Raw genomic sequence first — 23,401 nt, 5'->3', positions numbered from 1 at the left:
TTGTAGTTATATTATTCTAAATAAATAATGCCTGCTCTGTCCGATGACAACATAGTGCAAGTATCTATGAAATGGCAACATACATTAAACAAATACTTTTCCTGTAAAAAAAGAAGAAAGTTAACAGTACCAGATATATATTAAATGAAACAACAAAAGTAAGACAATCGATCATTTCCATCTACCCCACTAAAACAATAAATAAGTTATAATGCTATTTTTCCATTTTTTTTTTAAAAAATCAGTTCAGTCATTTCTTGGTTGTAACCGCTTCTTCCTTCTGTGCTTCACAAAAAATGACTACAGCAAAATAATTTTAAATATTCTGAATAAGTGCTACATTTTTGTAACAGGGGGCAGATGGAAAACCGTAACACAACTGCACGTTTGCTCTATATTCAATGGGTCAGATGGATCATTACTGCCTAACTTTTAGATACTGAAAACTGAAGCTGTCCTTCACAATGGTGTTAAAAGACAGGTTGGCCACTCTTTGGTTGTTTAATGCTAATGTCAGAACGGAACAATGTGTAATAGATCGTTCTGTGCACATACACTGCCATTGCTCCCGGCAGCACACGTCCTGTTTACATGGACACTTTCTACTTCGCAAAACTACCACGTTGGACAAGGTGCAAAAAAGTGTATAAAAACACATTAGAAATGTGGTGCATGGTAGAAAAGCCTTTTTTTGGTGAAGATGATGCCAGAATTCTGCTGTATTTATCGTAATAGATCTCCCCCAAGATATAACACAAGGACCTTAATAGACAGAAGTCTTCGCAGTAACTGCAGTAAAGAACCTGGTAAGACGGAGCCTGAATGCTTTTTCCTTTGGAATAAATATCTTTCTGTACACAAGAGACCGGCTTTTTTTACAGATCAAAGTTGAACTTACAATCTAAATGAATCACATTCAATAGCAATGGTCTTCAATCTGCGGTACATGACGACTGATCATGATACAACGCCTTTCAGGATCATTCAGAGCATTTGATGCAATAAGACCCGAGCCCATACAGCCAAAATGTACACTGTGCACTTGTCTGAAGACGCACTTACATAGATACAACACACATATATCAGTAACAAAACTTCAGCTTGTAAAAAAATCTGCAGAGTAGATAGATAAATGGATCTGTATAGACAGATGTAACAAAGCAGTGCACTGCTGAAACAGCAAAGGTGAAAAAATATCTCTCCATATGGACGTATATATCTAAATAGATGTATTTACATATATGTAAATATATTTATTACAATAATACATTATTGTATTCTGGAGGGTAATTAGGACCTAACCAGTTTGAAGCCCTGACCTGTGTCAAGCACTGCTGGAAGAAACCAATTCATTTTTAATCTCTTTAAACACATAAAACAAGATTTACACACCCAGAAAATATTGAGTGCTCCACACCAGTTAGCCAGGTGGACAAGTGGGTAAGTTACACGAGGAAAGTAAATCATCCAGTGCTTAGTCACATCATTCCCTGTCGGTAAATGCAGAGTGTAGTCACTCCAGTGCTTGGACACCCCATATAATGCTTTGACAGTGCGTCCCTTCTCTGACCAGCTAATGTTGTGGTCGGGGTTGCAGTTGTACTCCACCCATTCTTTAGTAAAATCACCAAGTTGTGGGGGATCAGCCTCTTCAATGTCTACTATTTTAGCCATTTCTGCACCTTGAACGGCAATAAATTGATCATTGACTTTTCGAACCTCCTTCACCCAAGGCAGTGAGCATTCTGTATCCAACACAATGATAAGGCGGGAGCAGTAAGTGCTGTTCTTCTCCCTCCACCATTCCAGAAGAGTCTCAAAGCGTAAAGTCTCACCACCTGCAAATGGATTACAAATACAGATATTACTGCGCACGTTGTGGGACTTTAGAGAAGTTTTCTCACTAACAAAGTACATTTTAATTAAAATATCTTGGAATAATAATAAATTCCACAATTGGGTGTGTTTACATAAAATGTCCCTGTGCGGAGATCATCTTATAAATGTGCCCCTGCTGTGTACCGTGTAATGGCTGTGTCTGACCATGCAAGGACATGGTCTGATCATACCACAGCTCCTGGGCGGGGGAGGAAGGAGAAGAGAGCATACTGACAGAACAGTATGGGGTCACAGCTGATTCCTTGTAAGACATAAAACATTTTCCTGCCTGTTTTTAAGCAAATGTTTTAAGTCATAGAAAAGAATCAGCTGTGTTCCCATGCCATCCTTTACCTATGTGTACTCTCTTTCCTCCCCACTGCCCAGGAGCTGTGGTGTGATCAGACCATGTCCCTGCAGTAATGTCTGTATCCTCTCTCTTGCTTCTCCTCTGCCCAGGAGTTGTGGTATGATCAGACCATGTCCCTGCAGTAATGTCTGTATCCTCTCTCTTGATTCTCGTCTGCCCAGGAGCTGTGGTATGATCAGACCATGTCCCTGCAGTAATGTCTGTATCCTCTCTTGCTCCTCCTCTGCCCAGGAGCTGTGGTATGATCAGACCATGTCCCTGCAGTAATGTCTGTATCCTCTCTCTTGCTTCTCCTCTGCCCAGGAGCTGTGGTATGATCAGACCAAGTCCCTGCAGTAATGTCTGTATCCTCTCTCTTGCTCCTCCTCTGCCCAGGAGCTGTGGTATGATCAGACCATGTCCCTGCAGTAATGTCTGTATACTCTCTCTTGCTTCTCCTCTGCCCAGGAGCTGTGGTGTGATCAGACCATGTCCCTGCAGTAAAGTCTGTATCCTCTCTCTTGCGCCCCCTCATGCCCAGGAGATGTGGTGTGATCAGACCATGTCCCTGCTGTAATGTCAGTATCCTCTCTCTTGCTTCTCCTCTGCCCAGGAGCTGTGGTATGATCAGACCATGTCCCTGCAGTAATGTCTGTATCCTCGCTCTTGCACCCCCTCATGCCCAGGAGATGTGGTATGATCAGACCAAGTCCCTGCAGTAATGTCTGTATCCTCTCTTGCTCCTCCTCATGCCCAGGAGCTGTGGTATGATCAGACCATGTCCCTGCAGTCATGTCTGTATCCTCTCTCTTGCTCACCTTCTGCCCAAGAGCTGTGGTATGATCAGACCATGTCCCTGCTGTAATGTCTGTATCCTCTCTTGCTCCCCCTCTGCCCAGGAGCTGTGGTATGATCAGACCATGTCCCTGCAGTAATGTCTGTATCCTCTCTTGCTCCTCCTCTGCCCAGGAGCTGTGGTATGATCAGACCATGTCCCTGCAGTAATGTCTGTATCCTCTCTCTTGCGCCCCCTCATGCCCAGGAGATGTGGTGTGATCAGACCATGTCCCTGCAGTAATGTCTGTATCCTCTCTCGATTCTCGTCTGCCCAGGAGCTGTGGTATGATCAGACCATGTCCCTGCAGTAATGTCTGTATCCTCGCTCTTGCACCCCCTCATGCCCAGGAGATGTGGTGTGATCAGACCATGTCCCTGCTGTAATGTCTGTATCCTCTCTCTTGCGCCCCCTCATGGCCAGGAGCTGTGGTATGATCAGACCATGTCCCTGCAGTAATGTCTGTATTCTCTCTCTTGCTCCCCCTCTGCCCAGCCCAGGAGCTGTGGTGTGATCAGACCATGTCCCTGCAGTAATGTCCGTATCCTCTCTCTTGCTCCTCCTCTGCCCAGGAGCTGTGGTATGATCAGACTATGCCCCTGCAGTAATGTCTGTATCCTCTCTCTTGCTTCTCCTCTGCCCAGGAGCTGTGGTAAGATCAGACCATGTCCCTGCAGTAATGTCTGTATCCTCTCTCTTGCTCCCCCTCATGCCCAGGAGCTGTGGTATGATCAGACCATGTCCCTGCAGTAATGTCTGTATCCTCTCTCTTGCTCCTCCTCTGCCCAGGAGCTGTGGTATGATCAGACCATGTCCGGCTGTAATGTCTGTATCCTCTCTCCCCCTCATGCCCAGAAGATGTGGTATGATCAGACCATGTCCCTGCAGTAATGTCTGTATCCTCTCTCTTGCTCCTTCTCATTCCCAGGAGCTGTGGTATGATCAGACCATGCCCCTGCAGTAATGTCTGTATCCTCTCTCTTGCTCCCCCCCTCTGCCCAGGAGCTGTGGTGTGATCAGACCATGTCCTTGCAGTAATGTCTGCATCCTCTCTCTTGCTCCTCCTCTGCCCAGGAGCTGCGGTATGATCAGACAATGTCCCTACAGTAATGTCTGTATCCTCTCTCTTGCTCCTCCTCTGCCCAGGAGATGTGGTGTGATCAGACCATGTCCCTGCAGTAATGTCTGTATCCTCTCTCTTGCTCCTCCTCTGCCCAGGAGCTGTGGTGTGATCAGACCATGTTCCTGTACGGTCAGACACGGCCATTACACAGTACACAGCAGGGGCACATTTATAAGATTAGCTCCGCACAGGATTCTAGCTATCACCTCTAGTCTGCTCTGTTTTCACTTGCATAGAGAATCTGGACCCGACAGGTTCCCTCTAAAGGCAGTCTTTTGGATTCATCATAAGAAATCTTCTAAATATTCATTGTGAATATTACATTTCTATTCATTCTTGCAGTATCATCATGACTCATAGCAGATTCAGGCCAGGTTAATACTCTTTATTTTCTACTAGGAATAGGCCCGATGCTATCGCATCGGGAGTGAGGTGAAATAACTCTCCGCTATTCCCCATGCAGGCGCAGTAACAGCCGCGTTACCACGCATGTGCGGGTAGAGAGCGCAGTTGTGGTTGTTACTGCGCCTGCGTGGGAATAGTGGAGATGTGTATGTCACTTGCGCAGGTGCAAGCGACACTGCCGCGGTGCCTTATGGGATTCAGGGACAGCGTCCGGAAGTCCCAACTGGCGATTATATTATTTTCTATGAGGACTGCTGTTATGTGCGTTCATAGTTATAGAGCGTAGGAATAAAGTGTTAGCGACAACCTACAGTGATGTATATGGAAGAACATACTACTGTTACAAGCCAATGTTGCTATGATTTTTATAGTGAACCTATCAGCGCCTCTATCCTCCGAAACTACACCCACGACTTTACAGCAGCCTATTTCTGCATTACATAAACTCATTCATGTGACATACAGTTCTTTCAGTGTGTGAAAACTAAAGTTCTAAGCCTCGCTTGCACTATACACATTAGTCAGGACTAGTCAGATGGGGCATTGATTTCCCCAGACTAGCCCGACCTTGGATCTTGTAAGCACGCATCCCCTGGGCATTATTGACATCCAGCACGGTGGTGAAGTCATCCTCGTTCTGTCTCCATGGTGGTCGTGGGTAATCAATCCAGGTATACGCTCCACAGTTTCACTGGTGCACTATTCATGCCCAGGGAGGCAGAGAAGTGAGAGCATGTGCAAAGCTGCAGGGACATGGGCTAGTTTGGGGAATCAACGTACCTTTGGACTAGTCCTGGCTAATTTGCATTATGTAAGCCAATAACTATTTTTCAGGCATAGAAATAACACATGAAAGTCTGTTGTAATGCAAGAAATAGGCTTCAATAAAGTCATGGGGGCCCGTGAAGGAGGGTTAGGGGAACTGAAGCTGACAGATTCTGTTTACACTTTACAGCCCTATGGGCAATTAGGCGTGGTTCAGTAAAAGTAAGGGATCTATGTCTTGTGGCCAGTAAAACGAGGCCATGTTACAGACATGTGAAAAAAATGTGTTTGCTAACTATTTAGATAACAAAAAAAGAAGACGCAATAAGTAAATCCCAAAGTGATAACTGGTAAAGGCAATTATTAAAGGGTTATCTGGAATTAACAGAAATTAGTCTAAAATAAGTAAAAAACCATAAAAATAAAAAAAAGTTGCAGTAGTCGAAAAATGTCCTGACACTCCTGTTCTGTCGCTCTGACACTCCTCAGCGTCTTTGGTTCCCTTGCTGAAGTGATGACATGCCTATCTTATGCCAATATATGGCCTCAGCAGCCTTGTGTTAAGGCCCCCATACAAATTATTTGCCAATATCAATGGGTTCGCCCATTGATCTAATGTGTATGGTGGCGCTGGCCGACTGATGGTCGGGAGAGAGGTCGATCAGCATGTGTGATTTCAGGCTGCTGATCGTACCGACATACACCGCTAGCCAACGTGTCAGTGGGTAGCTTACTCATTAAGGCTACTTTCACAGTTGCGTCGTTTCGCGTCCGTCGCAATGCGTCGTTTTGGCAAAAAAGGTGCAAATGTGCCTGCAGGATGCGTCTTTTCCCATAGACTTGTATTGCTGACAGATCGTGATGTATGACCATACGTCGCGTCTGTCGTGCACTGGATGTGTCGTGTTTTGGCGGACCGTCGTCACGAAAAAACGTTCAAGGGAACGTTTTTTCGTACATCGGGTCCGCCATTTCCTACCGCGCATGCGAGGCTGGAACTCCGCCCCCTCCTCCCCGGGACTTTACAATGGGCAGCGGATGCGTTGAAAAAGCCGGATTACTTACCGGTAATGCTCTTTTAATGAGTCCACGACAGCACCCACATGAGAGGGATCCGCCCATAGGAACAGGAAACCTACAGAATAAAAGGAGGCGGTCCCCTCTCCTCCTCAGTTTACAGAGTATAAAAAGGGAACCGCAAAAGTTTTAGTATTAACTCATATTCAGCAACATAAATGTCTTAAACTCTATACAACCATTATTTGTGAGCTTTAAAAGAAAGAAACTGCATAATTAGGGAGGGTAGTAAATGGGTGCTGTCGTGGACTCAATAAAAGAGCATTACCAGTAAGTAATCCGGCTTTTTACCCTTCGCCACGACAGCACCCACACGAGAGACTTTCAGAGAACTTATTATCTGGGTGGGATTACTGTACTAAGGACAGCTCTACCAAAGGTCAGGTCGGAAGATGTAGATAGATCAAGTCTATAATGGTTGTAAAAGGTAGAAGGTGTTGACCAAGTTGCGGCCTTACATATTAAATCAATCGGTACATCTGCTTGCTCCGCCCAAGAGGATGCCATGGCTCTTGCCGAATGTGCTTTTATGCCCTCTGGAGGAACCTCGCTTTTTGACGAATAGGCCAAGCAGATAGCTTCTCTGATCCATCGAGATGAGGTAGCTTTTGTGACCCCATGTCCTTTCTTGTGGCCCTGAAAGGAGACAAACAGAGCCCTGCTCTGCCTCCAGGCCAGAGATCTTTCTGCATAGGTCAGGATGGTTCTTCTAACATCTAAGCTATGGAACTTCTGCTGCTCTGAAGTTACTGGAAAATCAAAAAAGGAAGGGAGAAAAATTTCCTGTGACCTATGGTAGGTGGATGCAACCTTAGGAAGGTATGAGGGGTCTGGTTTAAGGACTACCCGATCTTGAAATACTAACATTAAGGGTGGGTCTATTGAGAGGGCCTGGATGTCACTAACCCTTCTAGACGATGTTAAAGCTACTAATAGGGCGACTTTATACGATAAGATGTTTAATGGTATAGAATCTAGAGGCTCAAATGGGGGACCAGTTAAGGCCTTCAGAACTAGGTTTAAATCCCACGGTGGTAGATGGGGAATATGAACCGGGTTGCTCCGTTCACAGGCCTTTATAAATCTGGAGATCCACTTATCTCCTGCTATATTGCACCCATACAGTGCTCCTTATGCTGACACTTGTACTCTTAGGGTGTTTACTGATAAACCTAATTCTCGACCCTTTTGTAAGAATTCTAGTATGGGTACAACTGGAGCTTGTCTAGTGAAAGGCTCTTTATAAAAATGTAAGAATTTTTTTACACACCCTACTGTATATTAGGGTAGTAGATTTTTTTTCTACTCAATAAGAGAGTGTTTACAAAATCTTTAGAAAAACCTCTTGAAGTTAATAGTTGCCCCTCAAATTCCATGCCGCCAAGTGAAGTCCTTTCACTTGCGGATGGAAAAAAGGTCCTTGGGATAGTAACTTCCGGTCTGACGGAAGAATCCCTGGGTCGCATAGAGACATGGCCTGGAGGCAAGAGAACCATGGTCTCTTCGGCCAGAAGGGTGCGATAAGAATGACCCTTGCTTTCTCCCTCCTGATCTTCCTTAATACTAGTGGAATCAGTGACATCGGAGGAAAGGCATACACTAGATCGAACTTCCAGGGATGCTGAAGTGAGTCCAACATGTCTGGATGGTCCATCATGTTCAAGGAAGCGAACCTTTGTACTTGTCTGTTTTCTCTGGTAGCAAACAGATCTATTTGTGGGATACCTCAGAATTTTGTTATCTTCTTGAACGTGAACTTGTTGAGAGTCCATTCTCCTTGACGCAGCATGTTTCGGCTGAGAAAGTCTGCCTTCGTGTTTTCCACTCCTTTGATGTGAATAGCTGTTAGGGACGAGAGATGGGTTTCTGCTAAATGGAAGATATCTGATGCTATGGTCATCAGACTTCCTGACCGTGTACCTCCTTGACGGTTCACGTATGCCACTGCGGTGGAATTGTCTGATAAAACTCTTACATGTGCTCCCCGAATCTGTGGAAGGAAATGATTCAAAGCATACTCCACTGCTTTTAACTTTTTCCAATTAGAAGAGTATATTGATTCTGTTAGATCCCAGATATCTTGGGCTAGATTATCCCCCATATGAGCACCCCAACCTGAGGGGCTAGCGTCGGTAGTAATTATCTTGCTAGGCTCTACTATCCAAGGTACCCCTTTAGATAGATGATCCATATCTAACCACCAGGTTAGGGAATCTACTACATTCTGAGAAAGTCATTTTATTTTCCAGATGTCCCTGTGCGTTTTCCTCAGCGTACAGGATCTCAAATTGTAATGGTCTGATATGAAACTGAGCCCATGGGACTGCTGGAATGCATGAAGTCAATGTTCCTTGTAAGGACATAGCTTTTCTTAGTGACATGACCGGGTTCTTTATTGCCAATGTCACCTTTGATTGTATGGTCAATTTTTTTGATTGTGGGAGGAAGCATCTCTGACTTACGGAATTCTAGAAGGATTCCTAGGAATGTTTGAAAGGTTTCTGGATTCAGTCTGGATTGTTCGTAATTGACGATCCATCCTAACTCCTGTAGGGACGAAGTCGTATTAGATAAACGGTCTTTACATTGAGATACAGAATTTCCTACTACTAGAAAGTCATCTAGGTAGGGTATTAGTAGAGTATCTTGTTGGCGTAGGTAAGCCATCACCTCTAGCATTACTTTTGTAAAGATGCGAGGAGCCATTGAAAGACCAAAAGGCAATGCCACATATTGAAAGTGACGAACCTGTCCTGCCCAGTTGACTGCTACCCTTAGGTACCACTGGTGCTTGGTGTGTATGGGAAGATGATAGTAGACATCTTTTAAGTCTATTCCTGCCATCACACATCTAGGAAACAAAAGTTTGATGGTAGAACAATGGATTCCATTTTAAAAGGTATAGTTACGTAGAAAAGAATTTAATTTTTTAAGATTAATGATAGTTCTGAATGAACCATCCGGTTTATTAATCAGAAATAAAGGGGAATAAAATCCCTTCCCCTCTTGACCTCTGGGAACTTCTATCAAAACTCTTTTAGTTAGTAAGGACCGGATCTCTGATTCAAGGGCCTTCTGTTGTTCTGGCCCTTTAGGTGACGTTACTATAAATGAATCCCAAGGGATTCGCTCAAAATCTAATTTTAATCCAAATTTTACGATGTTAAGAATCCATTGGCTTGATGTTACTTTTTTCCCATTTTTGTGAAAAATACTTTAGTCTGCCACCAACTTGAATATTAGCGGCACTTGTTACGTCCTGTATTGTAGGATCCGCTAAACAATGCATCTCTGTTTTGGGTCCTTTATTTCCCAACGCTCCCTTTGAGCCTCACATGTTTTATTTCTGGTAAAGGGGAGTCTTCTAAAGGCTCTCCTGTAAGAAGGAAGAGACTGGTTAGGAAATCCCTTCTTTCTTTCTCCTGCTTTGTTTAGGAGATTGTTCAATGCTTTCCCAAAAAGAAACTCACCCTGGCACGTGATCGTACAGAGTTTCGCTTTCGTCTGTGCGTCTCCTTTCCAGCTCTTCAACCAGAGTGCCCGGCGAGCTGTATTTACTAGGCCGGCTGATCTGGCTGCTAAGCGGCATCCACTTTAGGCACTTTTGACCAGGAATTTAATTCTTCATCGCTAAAGGGATACCGTCTTTTAGAGGATGATGTTAAGAATCCCCGTATGTTTTGCCTATCCAATTCCTTTTTAATTAGTTCTTTAATGGTTGGTATAACGGGAAAAGATCTCCGTTTTTTCTGACCCAACCCGACAAACATGATGTCTTGTGCCGATTTAGACCGTTTTTTATCCGGGCATCCCATTGTACTTCTGACTGATTTTACAAGGTTGTCTATACTACCCTCTGGTAGACAAGGACCTCCTTCAGATTCAGATGAACTTAGCTGGGAATTTGAATTGTCTGAGGATCTATGTACATCCACCGAATCTGAGTCCACTGGTGAAAGGGACCTGCTTGGCAGGCGTGAACTGGAGCTACTGGTGTGCGCCAACCCCAGCATTTCTTCCCGAATAATAGCCCTTACGAGTGCTGACGTCATTACTTTCTCTTCATGTAAGGTTAGAGTGATACAATCGGGACATAACCTTTTAATATAAGAATCCGGAAGAAGCTGAGTACACAGGGCACATTCTTTATGCTTAGACTTGTGTGTCTATTTCTTAATCTAAAGGAAGAGGGACACAGGAGGAATAGATCAGCATATAGGAAGAGGATTTTTAACACTCACCCAGTGAAGCTGAAAAGTACCGGTTCTGGAGGCGGAGATGTAGGTAAAACAGCCTTGACATTCTGTCTGGTGGTAGATCGCTTCTCTGTGGGGCGACTACCGCTTTTAGTGCTGCTTCTGGTGCTTCTCTCCTTGCTGAGAGGACGCTGCTCTGCTGTAGGCAGGTGCGCTTCGTTGGCCGGTGAAGTCATACACACCGGCTCCGAATGCGGCACCGTCTTTTAAATTTGGTGCCGCATCTCCTGCCTCCCCAGACCCAACCCGGAAGTGCTCCGGCTACTTCCAGGTTAGACGCGCCGCTCTCCTTACCATGCGGCGGCAGCAGCAGCATTGAAAGCTGGCTGCTGCAGCGCGCGCGCCCTCATGGAGCAGGGCGGCCCTCCCCAGACCCGGACCATGGATCGACTGACAGATGAGGGGGGAGGCTGCAAGCTGGGGCTCCCCCATCGCTGCTTCTGGTACCACAGCCCCTGCTGGTCTCACAGAACCCACACAGGCGGATGCATCTGGCCCAGGAATCCTTTTCAACTGCAGGTGACTTCGGATTCCTATAGGAACAGAAAACCTAAACTGAGGAGGAGAGGGGACCGTCTCCTTTTATTTTGTAGTTTTCCTGTTCCTATGGGCGGATCCCACTCTCTCATGTGGGTGCTGGCGTGGCGAAGGGTAAACACTGCATCCGTTGCCCACGTTGTGCCGAATTTTCACAACGTCCTTCGGTACGTCGCGCTGCCGCTTAGCGACGGCTACGTACCGACGCAAGTGTGAAAGTAGCCTAAGAACACAGGAGCGTTTGGCTAAACGAGTGCTCCTGTGCTTGGGAGAGCTGGCTGAGATGGCCGTCAGCCGAACCATCACCCAAGGATTGTCTGCGGACAGCCATATAATGTGTATGGCCGGCCTTTTTCACCTCTAAGGCCAGTGATCACTGCAAGGAAGTAAACAGAGATTGGTGGAAAACTCTGGGTGATGGTGCTGGAACAGCAACTCTTTTATAAGACAAGTAGATTTCCTTTTGTTATGTCATTCACTCTCTTTAGCCTAATTTTGGCCGATCTAAGAAAGTAAAATTAACACTTCCATTCCCAAGGACGTACGTCTTATAATATATCTTTAGATGCTTCCCAGGCTAAAATGTTGATGGTACATCTTATAGATGTGCCCTTTTAAAAACATCATATTTTGTCTTGTACATTATACCTGGCTCAGTGAGCCCAGGAGGAAGGACACAGGAACTTTTCTTCAAGTTATCACCCCTATAACACTCATGAGCACATATCAATGATGTAGGCCTTTATCACTTCTAGGAAATTAATAAGAAAAAGAGCTGTTGTGCACATAATCACTCCCTGAACCTGTGACATTTGTTCCTCCATTTCTGGTATTTACCATTACTCATTGATAAATCCAGTACAACAATATGAGCACAAATTTTCCAGCTCAGAAATAAGGCCACTTTTACATGGTCATATTTTAGGGAATAAACCTAATTGTACTATTTTATAGTTCAGGTCTTGTATTTGTCAAATATGTGAAAATTGTACTGGCTGCGAAACTGTTATTGATCATAAAATATACACTTTTTTTTTTTTTTTAGACGGCTTAAACCTACCTGCTAAAGCCCATTCTCCAGTGCCGTGGGAGTGTCCACTATAGTATATTATGTAGGTGTCATGTCTGGGCCCATCCGCTGTTCTTAACTCCAGAAAAGACTTCAGCTTTGCGTGTATGGTGTCAAATGTAAGCCCACTTGTAGAGTAGTCACATCCATAGGTCTCGATCATGTGGGAAGCAAAGAACCTCTGTATTGAATTCAGCATTCCCGTTGACCTCATGTTTAGCTCCTGCACATGTTCTGGTGGGAGTAACATGGGCTGGCCACTTGGGCTGATTTCAAGAGAGAACAAAAGTATACCTTCAATTTACAGAAAATAATCACATTTTAGAGGTAATCATATAACAAAAAATATATGCGCCAAACATGCGTACAAGGTGGCTGAGAGGTTAGGACTGCTGATTTATAGCACTGAGGAAAACATTGGCATGAAGTATGTAGGATTTAAACATGTCTGCAAGTGTTACCTCCAGCTCTCAAAAAACAAGGTGAAATTCACACAACATACCTGCAAAAATTAGTGGGAATTACAACGGCATAACCGACACATGTTCCTCCCAAACAGCTGCCAAGTTCATGAAATAATCCATGTGCCATAGACTCAAGGGGTAGTACAATCAGAAACATGCTCATAAAGATCCCATTGGATGGCTACAATACAAGCAAAGGTAAAATGTAAAAGATGTAAAAAAAAGAGGTAAAAAAAAACAAAACAATTTATCAAGAATGCTCTAGACAGCAGCAAGATTCAGACAACTGTGATTAGAATAGACAGCTTCTAAAAGTCCTAAAGCAATCTTCTGGCTGCTGACAGCAGCGTTCCAGACAGAAAAGCGCTCATGGGAAATATCTCTCTGTATGGACAGATTTGGGTTTTGTACACTACCGTTCAAAGGTTTAGGGTCACTTAGAAATTTCCTTATTTTTGAAAGAAAAGCACAGTTTTTTTCCAATGAAGCTTACATTAAATGATTCAAAAATACACTCTATACATTGTTAATGTGGTAAATGACTATTTTAGCTGGAAACATCTGTTTTCTAATGCAATATCTTCATAAGTGTATAGAGGCCCATTTCCAATAACCATCACTCCAATGTTCTTATGGTACTTTGTGTTTGCTGTGTTAGAAGGCTAATAGATGGTTAAAATACCCTTGAAACACTTGTGCAAGTATGTTAGCGCAGCTGAAAACAGTTTGGCTGATTAGAGAACCTACAAACCTGACCTTCCTTTGTGCTAGTTGAGAACCTGGAGCATTACATTTGTTGGTTCCATTAAACTCCCAAAACGGCCAGAAATAAAAAAGAACTTTCATGTGAAACTCGACAGTCTATTCTTGTTCTTAGAAATGAAGGCTATTCCATACATGAAATTGCCAAGAAACTGAAGATTTCCTACAACGGTGTGTACTACTCCCTTCAGAGGAGAGCACAAACAGGCTCTAACCAGAGTGGAAAGAGAAGTGGGAGGCCCCGCTGCACAACTGAGCAACAAGACAAGTACATTAGAGTCTGTAGTTTGATAAATCGATGCCTCACAGGTCCTCAACTGGCAGCTTCATTAAATAGTACATGCAAAACGCCAGGGTCAACGTCTACAGTGAAGAGGTGACTCCGGGATGCTGGCCTTCAGGGCAGCGTGGCAAAGAAAATGCCGCCATATATGAGACTGGCTAATAAAAGGAAAAGATTAATATGGGCAAAAGAACACAGACATTGTACAGAGGAAGATTGGAAAAAAGTGTTATGGACAGACGAATCCAAGTTTGAGGTGTTTGGATCACACAGAAGAGCATTTGTGAGACTCACAACAACTGAAGAGATGCTGGAAGAATGCATAATGCCATCTGTCAAGCATGGTGGAGGTAATGTGATGGTCTGGGGTTGCTTTGGTGCTGGTAAAGGGGGAGATTTGTACAAGGTAAAAGGGATTTTGACTAAGGAATGTTATCACTCCATTTTGCAACGCCATGCCATACCCTGTAGACAACGCTTGATTGGAGCCAATTTCATCCTACAACAGGACAATGACCCAAAGCACACCTCCAAATTATGCAAGAACTATTTAGGAAAGAAGCAGGCAGCTGGTATTCTATCTGTAATGGAGTGGCCAGCGCAGTCACCAGATCTCAACCCCATTGAGCTGTTGTGGGAGCAGCTTGACCGTATGGTAAGCAAAAAGTGCCCATCAAGCCAAACCAACTTGTGGCAGAGGCTTCTGGAAGCATGGGGAGAAATTTCTCAGGATTACCTCAGCAAATTAACTGCTAGAATGCCAAAGGTCTGCAATGATGCAATTGCTGCAAAGGGAGCATTCTTTGATGTAAGCAAAGTTTGAAGGAGAAAATTATTATTTCAAATAAAAATCTTTTAGTCAAACCTTGTCAATGTCTGGGCTAGATTTTCAATTCATTTGGCAACTCATTTGATCAATAAAAGTATGAGTTTTCATGGAAAACACAAAGTTGTCTGGGTGACCCTAAACTTTCGAACGGTAGTGTAATTCTTGTCATACAGAACACACAAAAACTGTAGATTAAAAGGGTTGTCTCGTGAACAAAGTGCTTTTTATCAACAGATCTTAGAATTAAAATTAGTTCAACAATTGAGTGCGTGGGAAAAGGTCCCTGTGCTGAGATAATCTTATAAATGTGCCCCTGCTGTGTACTGTGTAATGGCTGTGTCTGACCGTACAGGGACATGGTCTGATCATATCACAACTTCTAGGCAGGGGAGAAAAAGGAAGTATACAGGCAGGACAGCTGATTCTGTGAGGTAAACAGAAGGGGAATATTTGTGAGCCTATCTGTATACTGTTTTGCTTCCTCCCCTGCCCAGGACCTGGGGTATGTGCCACCCATGTCCTGCAGTAATGTCTGTATACTCTGTTGTCGTCCCCCCCCCCCCCCAGCACCTGTGGTATGACCAGACCATGTCCCTGTAGTAATGTCTGCATACTCTGTTGTGCAGACATTACACAGTCATTACACAGTACACAGCCGAGGCACATGTATAAGATGATCTCAGCACAGGAACATTTTAAATACATCCAATTGTGGAAATTATTTTTATACCAAGCTATGTGAGCCCCTAAAAGAGTACCTATCATTTTGTATTTTAACGATTGCTGAAATTAAGGGGCAGAACTGTTCTTCTTTGTTTATGATCTGCTCGGATCAGTTTTTTCTCTAAGGGCGTTATATTGGCTGCTCTAATGCTCTCCGAAGAGAGAAAAGCAGAGCTGAAGGGGCCCAGAACTCAGCTTAGCTCTTCTGCCCCTGTCACTATGAGATTTCAAATGTTTTCTAAAAACGGGAGGGAATCAGTTCACAGGACCTGGTCCATTGGCCAAGTAAGTAATCAGTGGTTACTGGACGGGAGCACTGAGATCCGCCTCTTACCTGATGGCACCCGTGGCTATTTTTCACATTAGCTGGCTTGGAGCCACCTCACAACATTGTTATCATCCAAGGTGGCACTATAATATTATCAGTCCAGGTCGTCTCACCAAAAGAAGAGCCGCGAATGCCAGGAGGCATGAGGCAGTTCTCAGGGTGTGGTTATAAATTACTGACGTGGCTGCTGCACTCATTCCTGCTAATCATTTCCCACATTTTAAAAATATAGAACACACTAGATGGAGGCCCGTTGCTGTCACATCGGGAGGGTGGTGACGTGCCGATGGGGGCATGCTGCAAAGGCTGCCACCATCGGCACGTCACCACCCTCCCAATGCGATAGCATCGGGTCTCAATCATAGTATACGGTATTCCTCTGGAGCCCCGCAGCTCACCGTCTCCGTTCCTTGGACGTCCGCACTCCGGGATCCATCTGCCGCACCTGCTCTCATCCATGTGAGCGGCGATCAGCACTCTGTCCCGCCAACATGGCCGCCACCGCTAGGATTGTTGGCGGAAGGAGGGGAGATGGGGGCTGCAGAGAGGAGCGACGGAGAGGAGCGAGGTGAGACGGGGAGCGACGGAGAGGAGCGAGGGGAGTGAGTGGAGATGGGGAGCGACGGACAGAAGAGAGGGGAGACGGGTAGCGACAGACAGACTGGTACCACCAGCGGGTGCCATATTGGAATACCCATCACTTGGGTATTCCAATATGGCGGTAGGCGTACTTCCTGTGCGGCACGGTGGATTGTGGGATTTGAGGACGTCCAGACGGAAGTGGACGACAGACAATTTAAGGTAATTATATAAATAGATGGCTGCGACCAAAGAAAGTTTATAGATGGCTGCTAAATGCTACGTGCAAATCTTAAGAGTGATACCACTTAGTTTAATCCCCACTGATTGATCAAGGCATATTCTATAGCTATTTCAATAACACAAGCTATTATTAAGCATCTAAAAATGACTATTTACCAGCTAGAAATGCCACTGGATCCTGCAACATCTGGTTTGTTTAGGGCCAAGGATTGAATGTACTGCTACAGAGAATAGTCCACAAACACCTAGACATCTACATCATACATATTACATAAAAAGGACAGCTCTAGATGAATTTATATGGGAATAATGAACTCACCTGCCAAGAAACAGCACCTAAAATCGCAGTTGCCAGGAGGCTGAAGAACACCAAACGTTCGGAAATGAGGCAAAAGTGACGCATTCCCTTGGATGCCATAACTCTGTCTAGGCTGTTACCCAATCTGTGTGTGTGATATACTTTATGACAATCATTTAGCTTAGTGTGAAAACCCCAAAGAGTAATTAAAAATATAATATGACAAATTAGCCAGAAAATACCAAAGATGGAGAAACCTGGAATCACAAAATACCAAAGATTTAAGTCACTTAGTTTAAAGGCAGCGAGCACAAAAAACACCACTTCAATCAATCCAACAGAAATGACCGAAAACCTTCTGCAGATTCTGCCCCGGTAGAGATATGGCTTCCATCGTTCTGTGACTGAAAGTCCACTGAAATAGACATCAAGTAGTGGCTCGCTAATGATGCAACCGAAAAAGCAGGACAAGGCATAGGGATTGATAGGAATGTCCAACGATGGGAAAAACAACAGGGGTGACAGGATTGCAAAAGTCAGGAGATTTGGGAGAGCCAGAAAGGATTTCATTCGCAAGTCAATAATTATCAGGGCAAAGGCAGTGACCAGGAAGATGATGCTGATGGACTTCTGAACCAACATGATGGTACTGGCTATTGAAAAACCAACTAACTCCAAAAATTCAGCTGAAGTCAGCAGGGTAGGACGATGGCGGACGTATCCACAGATTCTCTCCACTAGAGCACACATCGTTCTTATGCCGATGGAAGAAACGAGAAGATACTTTGTAGCTTCTTCTTTATTGTCACTCTTGAACTTAAAGTTGTCAATAAAACAAAGAAGACCAAGCAGGAATCCAAACCAAAGATTAGAAAGGCTGAGGCTGGCGGCTTCCATGGAAAAATAGTAGTAGAGGATACTTGCAATCCCGAGGATGAACAGTCCTAGTATAAAGATTACCAATATCAATGCATCTGCTGTCTGTTCCCACCTGACATAAAGGCCCATACATATGGCCACCAGCAGGCTGATCCTGGCTAAGTAGCCCAGATAGCGGACTGAAGAATGCATGTTGACCTCTCTGTTTGCCTCTTCCAGTCGGGTCATTGCAGCATGCAAACAGTGACTAACACAGTAACGGAGTGACCTACACATGTAAACAGCCGGCTAGTCCCCAGGAATCCTGAATGGCCGAGATTTCATAGAGAACATCCAATTTCCAGATTTTTGTATTCGATTCTGTATATCATTTCCCCAAGCAGCCTACAACAAAAAACAATAGCCGAGAATTAGCTCTAACCTAAAGAAACCCGGAAAAGCTACAATGGCACACAGTGATGACACTATCGGTCAGTGTATAGCGAGTGTCCACGTTAGGATACCTCTTTCAATAAGTTCATACTAGGCATTTGTGCTGCGGGTTTTTTTGCTGCTTTTTATGCTAATTTTCAGCTGCTTTTTACAATTCCAGGTAAGCCTATGAGATTTCAGAAATCTCATACACACACATTGGCTTTTTGTCATCAGTATTTTGTACTCTGCTTGTTTTTTTTGGACATAGAGCATGTCACTTCATTCACCCATTGACTTGTATGGGTGGTGAAAAAAAGCTGAAAAAAAATGCACCAAAAACACAAGTATCAGGTTTTGCTGCATTATTTGTGCCAAAACCTGATTTCATAGACTAGGACTTTTTTCAACGCTAAACTTTATCGGCATGCACAAGAGACAAATCTAGCATGCCAAAACCCACACAAAAAACGCAAGAAATGCCAAGGAAAACATGTTTTTTTCCTGCAGATTCTTTCCTGCCAAGAGATCAGGTTTTGCTACAGAAAAAAAGCTGAGAAACGCCTAGTGTGAACTTACCCTTACTGTTCATAAAGGAAGAAACTATGCAATCTTGAATATTATTAAAGAAGTTGTCCACTACTTGGACAACTTCTTCTCACTGGCTCTGATAAAATATTAAAGCTAAGGCTATGTGCACACGTAGCGGTTTTTACCATGGAAACGCAGCGTTTCTACAGCTGCGGGTCCGCAGCAGTTTCCATTGCGTTTAGTTACATGTAAACCCTATGGAAACCGCACTCCGCTGTGCACATACTGCGGGAAAAACCGCGCAGAAACGCAGCGGTTTACAACCCGCAGCATGTCACTTCTTTGTGCAGAATCGCTGCGATTCTGCACCCATAGGAATGCATTGATCCGCTTACTTCCCGCATGGGGCTGTGCCCACGATGCGGGAAGTAAGCGGATCATGGCAGATGGTACCCGGGGTGGAGGAGAGGAGACTCTCCTCCAGGCCCTGGGAACCATATTTGTGTAAAAAAAAAAAAAAGAATAAAAATAAAAAATAATGATATACTCACCTCTCAGCGCTGCACGCGGCCGTCTGGTCGCAGGGTTGCTGTGCGAGCAGGGCCTGCGATGACGTCGCGGTCACATGACAGCATCTTTAGAACCGGACCGCCGCGTGCAGCGCCGAGGAGATCGGGACGTCAGAGGGTGAGTATAACCATTTTTTATTATTTTTAACATTACTATTGATGCTGCATATTGCTGCATATGCAGCATCAATAGTATAGGAGTAAACCCGCAGCGGAAACCGCAAAACAAACCGCGATAAATCTGCAGGGATAACCGCAGCGGTTTTGCCCTGCAGATTTATCAAATCCGCTGTGGGAGAACCCGCAGAGGACCCCGCAAAGTGTGAACATAGCCTTATACTCCCCTCCCGTGCCAGTGTCGTTCCTGCGGTGTCAGGCTCCCGTGCGGTTGTTGTGACGTGATGCTGGCGTCACTCCCTGCCTCCTGTCGAATAGAGCTGGAAGAGGAAGTCTGAGATCAGCTGCAGGCCGGACTTTCTCTTCATGTTCAACTTATCTGAAGGAGGGGACAGTGACACCAGCAGTGATTGGGTGTCGGGGTCACATGTCACAACAACCACACGGGAGTCCCAGGGAGAGCGAGTGCTGAAACGACAGTGGCACGGGAGGCGAGTATAAGCTTTATTACTTTATAGGGGCCAAACATTTTGATCAAGAAAGGGTTGTCCTAGTAGTGGACAAACCAGTTAATTGTACCATCATCAATGTAAAGGGAACCTGTCATGTCCAGAAACACTATTCACCAGCATACACAGAGTTAATTTGCAGGTAAACAGAGCTTAAAGGGGCATACCCATCTCAAAGATCATATCCCAATAACTAGTAGGTGTAATAATAATAAAATTAGCAAATACCTCCAATTAGAAATGTAGTATAGGTTTTCTGATTAGCTATGTCGCTTTCCCCATGTGCAAGCATTGCAGTAGTTTAGGTATCTATGGTTACGACCACTCATATTGTGACAGTTAGTTAGCTAGTTGTAAGTGGTCATATCCATGGTTTTCTAAGTTACTGCAATGCCTGCACCTGGGGTATTTGCTAATATTATTATTACATCTACTACATATCGGGATAGGATCTTGGAGAAGGGAATACCCATTTAAATCTTGTGTAGTTGGCTAACTAAAACAGTGACTACAGGGAGAAAGTGAAGTTTTCCTCTCTGCAGCCGCTTACTTCCCGTCATAAGGGCAGCGCAAGGAGCAGCTGCTGTCACTGCTCGCTATACAGTGAACGTGCTGTAACCACTCCCAGCACTGTAACTGATAGCCTGCGCTCTGCACACACACTGAAGAGCAGGCTGTCAGTCAGTGTGCAGCGGTGTGATAGCTAATGGCTGCAGGGGGAATGTAACTTTACCTTCTACCTGCAGCTGCTGCTACACTAAGCCGGATTTACACGCTATTTACCTGCAGGTTGGCCCTATATCTGAATGGGAAAAGCCATTCTGTACTTGACAGCCCCCCTATAAAAATGGTAAGGAATATCCTTAGATCTCACATCCAGGGCAGAGCTGTGATCTTTGACTACACTACAGTTTATCTACAGTAGTCAGACACGCCCACCATCTTATTGGTTCAGGCTGCTGACCCCTCCCTTCCCCTGACACTTAGCCTCTTCTGATGTGTATTACAGACACATTGAATGGTTAGTTCCCGGAGAGCTGATTATAGCTCTGGTGTGGTGATGAGAGAGCGTGCCCGGATAATGTGTTATCTGAGCATGCTCAGGTGTTATCCCAGTACCTCGGGCGTGCTCGTGTATTATGTCCGAGTCCATGAGGCTGTTAGACAGCTGGAGCACATGCGGGGATTGAATATCTAGAAGTTAAAGGCTATGTGCACACGCTGTGGATTTTGCTGCGGATCCGCAGCTTATTGGCCGCTGCAGATTCGCAGCTGTTTTCCCTGAGTTTACAGTACCATGTAAGCCTATGGAAAACAAAATCTGCAGTGCCCATGCTGTGGAAAAAAAACGCGCAGAAACACAGCGGTGTTTATTCCGCAGCATGTCAATTCTTTGTGCAGATTCCACAGCGGTTTACACCTGCTCCATAATAGGAATCCGCAGGTGTAAAACCGCAGGTGAAATCCGCACAAAAACCGCGGAAAAACAGCAGTAAATCCATGGTAATCTGAGGATTTACCAAAATCAGTGCAGAAAAATTCGCACACCTTTCCGCAACATGTGCACATAGCCAAAATCTTCTGCATGTCATTAAAGAGAAATACAAACACTACATAGGATTAATCTACAGGTAAGTAGTGCTAAAATGCTGCCTGGCTGCCATACGGCGCACACGGCCACAGTGAAATTATATCCTCTTGGTAGCTGCCGGCTTTCAGACGTAGGGGCACGCACGGAGAGGATGGAGTCACATTTGTTATACCGGGAGCAGCAGGTGTAATCAGTCCATAGCACTTTGATTGACAGCCTGCTCCGCAGTATGTGTGCGCACAGGGAGCTGTGAATCAAAGTCAGGGCGTGCTGACAGCCGGCACTCACAGCGTGGCGAACCATGACGGTAACTGGTCCATGCACACCCCTGTGACTGAGAGCCGGCGGCTCCTGGGAGGATAGTTCATTGGGGCAGCTTTGTAACACTATTTACCAGCAGATTAACCCTATATATGTAGGTAAATAGCTTTTTTGGACATGGCAAGTTTCTCCTTAAAGGGATTCCTAGGCCGTCTACATGAACATGGAGGAAGAAAATTGTGGCTAACAAGGTATCACACTCAGCTATGGCCTGCGCCCCCATATAGACGGATCAGGAGGGTGGGTCCTACTGACAGGTGACATGTAAAGGGGTTTTCTGGGCCGAAAAGATGTCATGTGACCTGACGTGTGAGAGCTGGCGGTCACCTGCTGAGTCGTCTCTTTTCTAGTCTTGGGACAAGCGACTACACAAGTATGGAAAGCACATACATGGTATGGAAAGCACATACATGGGCCCGCCCAACCCGGGGAATAAGGGGGGATCCTGACAGTGTGCACATTGCAGGCAGCCACAGCGCAGAGCTGGTAGTGCCCGTGTGCACAGGCTGGTGGGGTCCCCCGAGCCCTGCACACAGGAGCAGGTCCGCCTGTCCTGCAGGTCCTCCCCGCCACATACTGCCCGGGGCATTGGAACCACAGGTCCGTCAGTGACATGACAGCTAACAAGCAGCGGACCACACATTACCGGCAGCAGCCTGACTCACCGACGCCCGGCCGCTGCCACACGGAGCTCGGCTGCAGTTACTGCGCTCTCGGTAAATCCATTAAAGTTTCCTTGTTCCCGCAGACGCCGCCATGTTGAAGCCGTGTCACTAACGAGGGGAAGCAGGAAGGGACAAACATCCTCCAGCAGCGCAGAGCTTCGCGACCTCTACTGGTGAATGTCAGGGTTGGTTGTGCCGCCTTGTCCTAGGCTGCAGAAACCCCGTGTAATCTGAGGAGATGTGTAATCCCGGGAGACGTATACTTCAGCACTGTAATCCCAGAGGTGATGATTATGGTTACAGCCAATGAAAACCCTAAAGTCATTATCTCAGTAAATTAGAATAATTAACAACAACACCTGCAAAGGATCGCTAAGGCCGGGTTCACATTAGTGTTTGAGTCCGCAGCGTGGTGCTGCGGACTTCTTTCCTTAAGCTCCGCCTACTTCCGCATGCATCCTGCATACCTATCTTTAACATTGTATACGCAGGGATATGCGTTATATGCAGATGTGTCCACGTGTGTCATTTATAAGTGCCCTCCTAACGCAACATGTTGCATTTTCTTGCAGACAGAAGTCCGCAGCACCATGCTGCGGACTGAAACGCTAATGTGAACCTAGCCTTAGCGTTTAAAAAGGTCCGTTAGTCTGTCTCAGTAGGCTACACAATCATGGGGAAGACTACTGACTTGACAGATGTCCAGAAGGCAGTCACTGACACACTCTACAAGGAGGGTAAGCCACAAAAGGTCATTGTTAAAAAAGCTGGCTGTCCACAGAGTGCTGTATCCAAGCATATTAATGGAAGGTTGAGTGGAAGGATAAAGTGTCGTAGAAAAAGGTGCACAAGCAACCCTAACGCCATTCAAAAATTTGGGGGAGATTCACAAGGGAGTGGACTGCTGCTGGAGTCATTGCTTCAAGAGCCGCCACACACACACACACACACACACACACACACACACACACACACACACACACACACACACACACACACACACAC

General features: G+C 45.2%; 1 protein-coding gene across 1 annotated transcript; it reads right to left on the bottom strand.

Moving 5' to 3' along the window:
- Positions 1-826: 826 nt before the first annotated feature.
- TMEM168 (transmembrane protein 168) lies at positions 827-22,689 on the bottom strand. Its single transcript, XM_077265056.1, has 5 exons — positions 22,397-22,689; positions 16,825-18,066; positions 12,797-12,939; positions 12,286-12,560; positions 827-1,838 (listed from the first exon to the last, which is right to left on the bottom strand). The coding sequence occupies exons 2-5, from the start codon at positions 17,956-17,958 to the stop codon at positions 1,291-1,293; spliced, it is 2,100 nt and encodes a 699-aa protein (XP_077121171.1). The 5' UTR covers positions 17,959-18,066; positions 22,397-22,689; the 3' UTR covers positions 827-1,290.
- Between the last annotated feature and the right edge of the window lie 712 nt (positions 22,690-23,401).

The sequence above is a fragment of the Ranitomeya variabilis genome, chromosome 5, assembly GCF_051348905.1.
Source record: "Ranitomeya variabilis isolate aRanVar5 chromosome 5, aRanVar5.hap1, whole genome shotgun sequence".
Taxonomy (NCBI): Eukaryota; Metazoa; Chordata; class Amphibia; order Anura; family Dendrobatidae; genus Ranitomeya; species Ranitomeya variabilis.
Note: the sequence above shows the minus strand (reverse complement) of the source record. Positions and strands in the feature narration are given on the sequence as shown.

Excerpts from the sequence above, each read along its gene's own strand:
- TMEM168 (XM_077265056.1), bottom strand. The coding sequence starts at position 17,958 with ATGTGTAGGTCACTCCGTTACTGTGTTAGTCACTGTTTGCATGCTGCA. Across the intron at positions 12,940-16,824 it reads TAGGTGCTGTTTCTTGGCAG|CCATCCAATGGGATCTTTAT; the intron begins GTGAGTTCATTA and ends CTTGTATTGTAG. Across the intron at positions 1,839-12,285 it reads TGGAGAATGGGCTTTAGCAG|GTGGTGAGACTTTACGCTTT; the intron begins GTAGGTTTAAGC and ends ATCCATTTGCAG.